The 10,788-nt window shown below is 38.1% G+C and overlaps 1 protein-coding gene and 1 non-coding gene across 21 annotated transcripts; one reads left to right on the top strand and one right to left on the bottom strand.

The window, feature by feature from the left end:
* The first annotated feature begins 1,523 nt into the window (after nt 1-1,523).
* LOC133741638 (small nucleolar RNA R71) lies at nt 1,524-1,630 on the top strand. Its single transcript, XR_009862071.1, has one exon. It is a non-coding gene; the product is annotated as a small nucleolar RNA R71 (small nucleolar RNA).
* A 3,484-nt stretch (nt 1,631-5,114) lies between these two features.
* On the bottom strand, nt 5,115-10,237 carry LOC133735179 (DNA polymerase zeta processivity subunit-like). Of its 20 annotated transcripts, none has more exons than XR_009858816.1 (11): nt 9,659-10,237; nt 9,477-9,557; nt 9,187-9,299; nt 8,675-8,716; nt 8,476-8,576; nt 8,224-8,308; nt 7,280-7,994; nt 6,161-7,045; nt 5,793-5,860; nt 5,671-5,721; nt 5,115-5,523 (listed from the first exon to the last, which is right to left on the bottom strand). XR_009858816.1 is itself a non-coding variant. In XM_062162588.1 (5 exons), exons 1-4 carry the CDS (start codon nt 9,780-9,782, stop codon nt 8,986-8,988), a joined length of 372 nt encoding a protein of 123 aa, XP_062018572.1. In that variant the 5' UTR covers nt 9,783-10,231; the 3' UTR covers nt 8,677-8,716; nt 8,981-8,985. The 20 variants fall into 20 exon arrangements, 1 of the variants encoding a protein (XP_062018572.1); XR_009858814.1 differs by having other exon boundaries at nt 5,671-5,860; nt 6,161-6,236; nt 6,821-7,045; nt 9,659-10,236; XR_009858813.1 differs by having other exon boundaries at nt 5,671-5,860; nt 6,161-6,225; nt 6,821-7,045; nt 9,659-10,236.
* Between the last annotated feature and the right edge of the window lie 551 nt (nt 10,238-10,788).

Genomic DNA, 10,788 nt, shown 5'->3' with positions numbered 1-10,788 from the left:
ACCCATATTTGTTTGCATTGTTCTCAAAGGACAAGAAACCATAACCTTTACCAAGAATAGCTTCTCCGGAGGGTACATTTTCTTCCCCTCCGGCTACCTTATCCACCCCCTTATTTCTTCCTTTTGCATTCAAAGTCACATCACCCACTCCATAATTACCGGAAGGTACATTTTCTTCCCTTCCGGTCCCATCCTCCTTGTAATATGAAGTATCATGATGCAAATGCAAATTATCATCAACAACATGGCCAAGAGGTACATTTTCTTTCCTCTTGGCCCCATATGAATGCAAATCAACATCGTCATCAAATAAAGGATTTGTATGGAAACTAGAAGATGTGGGCATGTAAACTTGATTATCATATACCTTCCCCGAGCGTAGAGTGGTAATGGCATTGCATTCACGGATTTGGCCTCTTGGATTTGGCTCCGGTTGTGAAGGTAAGGCTCCTTTTGGTCTCTCACTCATGTTGGTGGCCATTTGGCCCACTTGTACCTCTAATCTAGCCATGCCTTGTTGTAGAGTTTGATACCCTTGAACTAGTGAAGAGATGCTTTGCTTGGTATCTGCATTAGTAGAAGTTTGAACCTTGAGAAACTCTCCCATTAAGTCTTCAAAATTAGGCTTCTTTGGTTCATTTGGAGCTTGAATAGGAATGCCTTGAAGAATAGGAGGGGAATTGTAGTTCTCGCCTTGGTGGGAGCCTTGAAATGAGCTAGGATTGCCTTGAAACTTGCTACCACTATAGCCAACACCTTGTGTAAACCCGGGAGGGGTGTTTTGACCATGAAATCCTTGACTTGAGGTAGATTGGCCTTGAGAATTAGACCCATATGCTTGCTGTCCATGTTGACCATATTGTGAAAAATGAGTGCTTCCTTGGTGTGCATTGCCATAATTAGCAACATTTGATGAGTCTTGACCTTGGCCACCTCTAAAGCTTTGCTTTCCACCTTGAAACGCACTAGATGAACCTCCTTGGTCTCTCCAAGAGAAATTGGGATGATTCCTCCAACCGGGGTTATAAGTATTAGAGTAAGGATCATTTCTTTGGTTCCTTGGCACAAAATTACCCACTTGGTTCACTTGTTCTTCAATAAAGTCGGGAAACTTGGATGATAAGTGACACTCTTGAGTGGAATGTGCTAGACTCTCACAAAGCAAACATGATGTAGAATTTGCCATCTTGACTTGGGCTTGAGGAGGATTCCGGTTCACTTGGTTTAGAAATTGGTCAATCTTGCTCTCTAGCCTCTTGAACTCATGCATAGAAGGCCCAGATGATGTTCCTTGAACCTCATAGATACCACCTCGGCTAGGTGTACTCTCCTTGTTATGCACTTGACGTCTTCTCATATCAAGATCATCCCATTGAAGTGAGTTGAGAGAAAGCTCTTCATATGTGTCCCAAGCGGCATCGGGAAGCTTGCTTGCAATAGTTCCACCACTAAAAGTGTCAACCCTTTGTCTTTGGTCCGCCATCAATCCTCTATAGAATTTGTCCACAAGAAACCACTTCTCTAACCCATGGTGAGGACATGACATCTCAAGATCCTTAAAGCGCTCCCAACACTCATGGAAACTTTCTTGTGGGTGTTGTCGAAATGCAACAAGCTCATCTCTAACATTGGAAGTTCTTGAAGGAGGAAAATATTTTCCCAAAAAAGTCTCTTGCATCTCAACCCAAGTGCGTATGGATCTAGGAGGCAACTTGCTCAACCACTTCCTTGCGTGGTCTTTGAGTGTGAAAGGGAACAATCTAAGCTTCAAGCCATCGGGATTGAGACCATGTAGTTGAACGGTGGTACACACTTCTTCAAACTCCGCAATATGATCATATGGATTATTTGAGGGCATGCCATGGAATGTGGGGAGAATGCTCAAGGTAGTGGGCTTGATCTCAAAATGATGCTCACATGGAGGGAGTACAATGCAAGAAGGGTGATCAACAATAGTTGGGCTAGTATACTCCCTCATGGTCTTGCCTTGAGGAGGATTTTGTGCGTCTCCCATGTTGACTTCTCCTTGTGAATGTCTTAAAGGTACTCTCTCTTGATCAAGAACTCGAGGTGGAGCACTCTCGGTCACTAATGGCCTTCGAATCCTCCTTCTTGATCTCCCTCTAGTGTCCTCACTCAATACCCTTCCGCTTCTAAGAGTGATCGGTTGATATGAAGAAGATACTTTGTTCATACACCTTGGAACAAAAATGAGACCACATAATGAGTACTCAAAAATTCACAAAATAGGCAATGAGAATCCAATTTCACTTTTCACAATGAATGGGAGGGGTTAAGGAGAGAAGGTGAGACAACAATTAAATAAGAAACTAAAATAAGCAAAGCAAAGAAATAGTGAAAATCAACAATGCAAGAAATTAACGACTAAGTAGGAAACCTAATAAAAAACTAACAAACAAGTCAAGGCAAGTGACGATCGCTATCGATGCTCATGTCTTACATGTACTACAAAGTAATACAAGGCCCGTCACTTCGATAGAAATAATCACAATGTCTCAACAAACAAACACACAAGTATGAAATACTCAAAATAAGAAAAGTAAAATAAAGAAACACACTTTTTTTTTTTTTTTTTTTAATCTAAACAAACTAAGAAAAATTAACTAAAACTAAGAAAATAATGCAAGTGACCTAACAACCAAAAACCAAGGGATTAAAGCTATTACACTTTAATCCCCGGCAACGGCGCCATTTGATTTGTGTGCTTAAATGCAACTTACGCGCAATAAGGGCACGGTCATCAAAGAAGTGGGAAATATTTGAACCCGAAATTATCGTACCACGGGGATTGAAAAGCTAACTCCAATCCTTGGTTATGCCGATTACTAAGTCACTAACAATTCACAAAATCTAGAAAAATAGCACCAAACTATTTACATGCCCGGCTCGGAACAACCAAGCCTAAAATTGGTCAAGAGAACCACAAATAAATGCGGAAGCTCACAACCAAATGGTATGGACAATGAAAGTGGTTTGCAAAATTTGATTTTTTTAATTGTGAAAAATAAAATTGACAATTGAAAATTAATATTGCAAATAAAGATAAAGATAATAGAAACTTATCAAGAAATGAAAATTAGGTCACTATGGTATCCTCCTAGCCAAATTTAATGCATAAATATATTCCGACAATGGTCATTCAATTCATAGTGGTATCAAGAACCGCACCCAAGGCTTTTCAAGGCTCATGGGTCATTAGATTCCTTAAATGGTATTCCTACTCCGGATCAAGGGTCGTAGAAACTCAATTGGGACAATCTAGAGCCTTGTTAGGGCCTCGAGTTGCACCAAAAGGCGAAGAGTCCTAGAATCAAGGTTCCCAAGCTAGCCAATACGGCAATCGAAATTGGTATTGTAACTAACCATGTTCTAAACAAGTGTCCTAGCCATAAATTAGAGAAGTGATTAGGTCCCCTAATTTGTTCTAGATATGCTCATCTACACATTCAAGAGTTAATCAAGCTCCTAAGCATGCATCTAAACCAAATATTATAGAATAGAACATATGCCAAACACGAAATTAAAAACCATTAAATCAAAACATATTTATTACATTAAATCCATGCTAGGGCTCAAACCCTAGCTTCCTAAATAGACTACTCACAACCCATCCACAAATCAACAACAATATTCATCAATTAAAGAGGTAAAGGTAAAGAGGAGTGGAAAGTAACAAGAACAAGTCACAAATTGCTATGGAGCAATTATGACAAGCCTTGATTTATGGCTTCCCACTATACCCAATCTCAAGTCTTGATGTAGATGAGATCCCTTGAAGCTCCTTGAAATCCCTTTGAGAAATTGATGAAGATTTGATGGAATTTTGGTGAGGTGAATCTTGGTGAGGAGGAAAATGGATCTTGGTGAGGTGATGGTAGATCTTGATGAGGAGGTTCTTAGTGAGGAGAAGAAATGGTGTGGAGGGGTGGTTTTGGGTGTGTTGGAGAAGAAGAGAGAGAGAAGGGTGATGGTGGGGAGTGCGGCAGGAGGTGAAGAAGAATAGAAAAGGTAGTGTGTTGCGGCTCTGTAGCTGCTGTAGGGTTGATGGATATGAGGTATAATTAGAATTGATATATATATATGGTTCTCGGTGGTGGAAGGCTGGAAGGAGAAGAAGATAGAATATAGGACACGTGGCAGCTAGTGATAGGAAGAAAGGAAGAAGATAAAAAAAATAAAATAAAAATAAAGAGAAAGGGGAAGAAATGGTGAAGGACATGCACCGGGGGGGGGGTGGATGGATTCTGATGCTGACGTCATCATGACGTCAGCAAGGTCATTATTGCTATTATCATTTTTTTTCCTTGTCTTTTTTTTTTCTTTTCTTCTTTCTTCCTTCTTCCTTCTTCTTTCTTCTTTCTTCTCAATTCATTTCCGCAAATACTATCGGAGGCAATTAGATTCCGTTCCCTTGATTGGCATTGACCATGGTTGATCCGCATTGACTATTTCGTCATTTTGTCGGAAACTCCAATTTGCTCCAATTTTCCACAATTTTCCCTTGATTTCCGCAATTCCGCTTATTTCCTACACAATAAATAAAAGTGAATTAATTACATAAAAATTGACTTGAGGATTAACTTATTTATAGTGTTTTAGATACAATTACATGCATAAAAATGCGTGTAATCACATGCACGGGGATGCCTCGACATTGACATGGCCATTCAGACAACAGAAAATGAAATTTAGCTGTTGTCTGAGATTCATAACACACATTTGTTGTCTGAGATTCATAACACACAACAGATAGAATTTTTTCTCTGTTGTCTGAGATAAGTAACAGACAACTCAATGAAATGATATCTGTTGTCTGTTGATTGATTCAGACAACAGGGATAATTTATTTCTGTTGTGTGTTATGAATCTCACACAACAAAAATTTGTTATTTTCTGTTGTTGGTTCACACAACAGCTATATTTGATTAACTGTGGTGTGAATATTGTAATCGAATTGGCTAATATCAGTAACTGTTGTAGGAGAAGCCTTAATTTTGAACTCTTTTACAGTCATACAACACATTATTTTGCATTGTGTTGCATGACTTAACTTTGGACAACAAGAAGAATATCCATATAAACGTTTATCCAGAAATAATGCTCGATATATTACCATATAAACAGTATTCTAATCCATATCATTCAAGTACCATTATTCAAGCATCCATAAAATCAAGTAACTAGATAATGCACCAAACAAGAGCATTCCTAGCTAGCTACACATGAATAAAAAAACATTCATATTCTCGATAGCTCTTAGCCTTCAGCTGCCATTGGCTTCAATAAAACCTCAAATGTCTCACTCGCAATTGGCCTGCAAGATTTACACTTGTTTAGTAATTTGATGAAATTTGGTCTGTGCAGAAGTAATAACAGCATTACACAATTGACACTAGATATGATATATACAAGTGATAAGTTTAGCTTAGAAATGATTACCCGTTAATCTCTATAGCTTCAGTACGTTAGTGATAAACAACTAGAAATAGGTGTATTTGTCACCTGAAATGACAAGATTAATTGGTCATGTGAGTAGAAAAAGAAAATTGTACATCCTTATGAAGGAAGGAACAAATTTATTATCAATAGCCAATATGCATATTAAACATATAATATGCATATTAAACAGATAAGACGGAAGCTACTTACCAAAATTCATCATACGTTGTGTCCCACTGAGAGAATCACCTCTTAATCGACCTTAGAAAACATTAGATATCATTTCAATAGTCCAAAAATGCAATTGAGGTTTGGAAAAGGGAGTAGGCTACCTCCAGCAAGGACTCAACTGGAGAATCCTCAAGTGTAGCTGCCTCTTGTCCCATTTTGCCGCCGACACCTTAAAATAAAGAAGACAAATGACTGAAAAAGAAGTAGCTACCTTTCAGCTCAAACTTTAAAAAGGCCCAGTAACAGATACAAAAAATGCGATGAAAGAACAAGAATTTAAAAGGGAAGATCATAAGAGAAAGAAAAACCCAAAAATTGAGATACAATCACACACTTGCATAGCTTGAAAAGCAATCTGAAACCTAAATCAGTTATATTAGCTTTAACCCAGAAGCTGAAATTGAATGAGACAAGAAAAACAAAAGCATTCAAAACTTGATACAAGAAAGTAAGAAAGAATTGGTCTTACTGCTGAGAGTGAGAGGGAGAGAAAGGGCAGTGGCTGCACCAATTGAGGTTGAGGTTAATTGATGGCTGCACGGACTCTGGAGGCTCTCGTTGTTTTGTTTTAAGGCAAAGTATTTGAAATAACAATTATATACAATTTGTACTGATTATCAACCACGTCCGAAACCAAAAGGATCGAAGAATCAAAAACCAAATGGAAATTGTCCCGGCTAGCTGGACTGTGATGTAGATTTATTCAATGGGAATGTCCAAACAACCAACTATAAACTCATTGTTTCTTTTTCCATCATTCCTAAAAATTAAACCTCAAGACCTAGCCTTTATCCTACTTAAATATCATTCAACCAAAAAGCCAAAAAAAAAAAAATTAACATAAAAAATCCACATTCCTACAAAGAACTGATAATCATCATCAAAAACAGTATTGTTGAAGATAAGGCTTAGAACACCCAAAGCAAATCGTTCAAAATATGATAACAACAATCTCTCTTATCTTAATTTTCTCACTAACCAAACAGATCTCTCTATTTTCAACTATCAAATACCAGTAGGTGTACAGCTAAACATGTACGAACAAGCTTGGAATATATCAATGGCGAGAGAGAGAGAGAGAGAGAGTATGATCTTCATTTCACATGATAACTTGTGCTAGTTTGGATACCTGCAGTAAGAAAAGTATGCTGGAAGACAACTCTCTTGGGTGCAGCCGTGCTATATGGAAAGAACTGAGATGACGGAGCCAAGTCTAGCACACTAGGATGCAATAAGACTTGCAAAATGGATGACCTGGCTAACCAGCGACCACAAATAGGTACCAGAGGGCCTACAGACCAACTGGTCATAACTCCAATTACTGCAGCCACCACAATGTCAGGAACGAAATAACCTGCAAGAAATTATATGAACCATGCTTTTTAAGAAATTTTGGATAAAGAGAATTCATAGAACTTTAGGAAATAATTCAAGGGTTAAGACTAGATGCCATAAACCATTTTGAACCAAAATCTTCAAAACCATATATACTAAAGTAGTTTCACAATTCATCCCCTTGAGTACTAAAGTACATTGTAAGAGAAAACTATCCAACTAAAGAAACTAATCACGCATTCACGCTACATACCACATTTATTGTAGCGTATAATCCAAAAGCTCCCCAAAACCTTGCTTCATCCATTAAAGCCTGCAAGACTCAAGCTTATTAGAACTTATCTTAGATAATGGGATTAGTGAATATCTATAATTATTCTTAATATCTAGATTAGAATGGATTCATGATGCACCAAGATTAGATTTTTAAGACAAAGATAAAGCAGATGCAAAAGAACACTATGTCCGAATTGAAAAATCTTTACAATGCGTAAGTAAGATAGTTAACACAACAGGGTATGTATGATTTGAAAGAAACCTGAAACTTCAACCACTGAATGCCAAAAAAAAAAAAAAAAAGAGGATACATGAAAACAAATCAGCTAAATAGATTTGGGAAAAGAAAATACAAAGAAGATAAGCTGGGTAAATATCTGGTGCACGACAGTACCTCTTTTTCTTGACAACTGATGCCTCTTGAGTGAGGGGAAAGCTACTCCAAACAAATCTCGGAATTAACTGATCGAAATGCTCAATCCACAAGTTTATAATAATATTTTTATTATTGCCGCTCGTGCATAAAACTGCTACTAACTCTCAGTAGAGTTCCATTACTCTGAAGGCTTGTACAACAATTTCGAAGAATAATAAAAGAAATTACTAACCTCTTGAAAAAATGGAACTTTTTCACGAGGTGCATAAGGCTCATAGATAAGTCCTGGACTTGTCATGGAAACTCTAAGTGCTCCCTACATATATCATAAGGTCAGCACACATAACATGATTGCTTCTCTGGAATATGAGAGACTAGACAACTAGAAGTTCAATGGTCATGAATAATGCACAAGATGACAGTCACACCTCTAACCCTTTACAGTGAAGTTCACTAGTTCTTTCAGTAAAGTACTAATGGAAAATATATTAACAAGAAGAACTGAATCGGAGGATTTGCAGTATAAATTGAGAAAATCAATAAACATACCATTTGCCTTGCTTGGGCAGGTGCTTTTACTTGTGTGGATAGCAACCTTTTATCATTCAAGAAGATTGACAACTCGACAGCCTGAATACAAGATAAACACATAACAAAAAGAAATGATCAATGAATTGTAACATTCATCTTTTCATAAATCATTTCAGACGCACCAACACAGTTGTTATAGACACATAATCAAAAACTAGCTACCATTTTCAAACAAATTGTTCAAGTTATAAACTCTATAAATTTACCATTGCAGAACGCAGAGTCATATCATTTCTAGAAGTCCAAGGAAGTGCTCCATGGCTCTTATTTAAGCTTGAGTACATGTTCCATCTATTAAGTTCAGCCACTGATCACAAAGTAAACTATGTTAACTTAACTTTCAAATGGCAAGCCAAAAATTTACAGTAAGTAATCAATTCATGAACATCTCCAACAGAAAATTACCATTTGAATTACCAGTTGCATAGCTACTTCAGCAGGAGATATCTGCAAATATAGCAACATGTCAGGAATTGACACAAGCTGGACATGCACTTCCAACAAAAACCATTCAAGCAAACCACAAGTTACAAGCATTCTCATAGTGGTGAAAAGCAAGAAAGAGTGAATAAAACATGTATAAAGCAGACAATAGACAATTAATAGACATTATCTTATTTTGGATCATGAGAGAAAATTATGACCTCGTTTCCAAAGCATCAACACATACCAAAAACAAAAAACAATTATCAGCAAAGCACAAGAACATACTCTTATCAACAGCCAATCTTGTTCTTCAGAATCTCAGCAATGATAACAACTAGCAATAGCTGTCGATACAAACCACAATTTGTTGAGGGGTAAAGGGAAAGAAAAAAAAACTAAAAGGGAATGTACATGACCCCTAAAACCCAAAAGACAATATATTACAAACAAAAAAAAACAAAAACAAAGGAATTTGTTCCCAAAGGACTTACCCTTTTGATAAAAGGAAGAAGTCCTGAGACAGCAGAATGGATATAATCTCTGAGCTCAGGGTGCCGAGTTCTATGAACAACCAAATTCATGTACTTCCTTCTCTCAAAAGCACCTTCAACCCAAAAACCAAGCAATTTCAAACATTAAACCCCTCATACACATGAGCTTTTATGGTTTTCCTTTCTGGGTTCCCAAATAATGGAAGAAAAACACAAACCCAATACCAAAAATTTTCCCAGAAACCACAAACAAGAACTGGGCTTTGTGATTGAATGAGAATAAAGCAAACCTGCAGGATAAATTCCTTTCAGGAAAACGATTGATGTGATTGCCACCTCCAATAACTCAACCAGAATCTGAGCGGTTTCATCTATGCAATGTTCAATTTGAATTATAAGCACAAAGAAATAAACCCACTAAAACAGAGAAGAAAGAGAATTACTTGTAAGAGCAAGAGGTGCAGAAACTAACCTTGACTGTGTTGCCCACGCCAAATTGAAGTAGCCCAGGCACAGCTACACCGTCCATGGCATGGTGGAAGAATTGGGAGCACTAGGGTTTGGGAAGTTGGGCCCGGAATGTTCTCGCCGTCCATATTGGCAACGCCACCTGCAGGAGCAGAAAAGAATTGAAATTAGACCCAAAAAGCACTAATCTCAACAGCCAGAGTAGGCCTCATTCCCGCCGTCCTTCACCGGCGACGCCTTGTCGTTCATCCTAAACTAGTGGAGCTCGGACGACTACTGGCATGGAATGAATCTGTTGCTGCACGTCGAGGTCTTCGACGGCGACGACAAGAGGCTCGAGATCCCCCGAAACGAGTTGGAGAACGAGTCGAGTCGCAGAGTCCAATCTTGCTGGCCATCGTTAAACGCTTGCAGATGGCTAGACTTGATGGAGAGAGAGGTTCACGAAACAGAGAGCGAGGACTGAGAGAGAGAGAGAGGCTAGGTTTCGTGGAGGCTATTGTAAAACTGATGTCGAGAGAGAGGGTTGAGAGGGTCGAGAAGCTAGCTAGGTTTTGTTTTCTTTGTTTTTTTCTTTTGGACACGATGTGGCATGGCAATTAAACTTAGCAAAAAATTCGAAGTTACTCACACAACAGAAAGCTCACCAACTGTCGTATGAGTGCACTACATAAATTCAAAATGTGGAAACATGGAGGGAAACATGCCGCCTACAGCATTTTGGCTCAAAATTTTGCCGCCTATGTTCCTACTTCACACAATAGAATAGCTTAAATCTGTTGTCTGATGACCACAGCTTACACTAGGCCTATCTAGGGGAAGACATTCAAGCAAGCTTACTCAAACTTTGTTCTAAGTTTTTCAATCAAACAACGGAAATAATGAAACCCGTTGTACCTAGTAGCCCAAATTTTAGTGTTTCAAGAGCCAACCAAGACTCCAAAGTGGAGGGAAATCTGCCGCTAAATTTTTTAACACTCAGACGACGGACAATACTTAATTCCATTGTGTAATATAGTTTTGATAAAAAAGTTATCACTTTGTTGACATTCACACAACAGAATATCCCTAATACCGTTGTACAATCGAGCTTACTTAAACACACAACAGATGATTTCTGTTCTGTTGTGTGAT

The sequence above is a fragment of the Rosa rugosa genome, chromosome 3, assembly GCF_958449725.1.
Source record: "Rosa rugosa chromosome 3, drRosRugo1.1, whole genome shotgun sequence".
NCBI classification, from domain to species: Eukaryota; Viridiplantae; Streptophyta; class Magnoliopsida; order Rosales; family Rosaceae; genus Rosa; species Rosa rugosa.
Note: the sequence above shows the minus strand (reverse complement) of the source record. Positions and strands in the feature narration are given on the sequence as shown.

Bases quoted from the DNA above. Each gene is read 5' to 3' on its own strand.
- LOC133735179 (XM_062162588.1), bottom strand. From the start codon at position 9,782: ATGGACGGCGAGAACATTCCGGGCCCAACTTCCCAAACCCTAGTGCTC. The intron at 9,558-9,658 runs GTTAGTTTCTGC...AACATTGCATAG, and splicing joins GCGTGGGCAACACAGTCAAG to ATGAAACCGCTCAGATTCTG. The intron at 9,300-9,476 runs GTTTGCTTTATT...TTTGGGTTGAAG, and splicing joins GAAAGGAATTTATCCTGCAG to GTGCTTTTGAGAGAAGGAAG.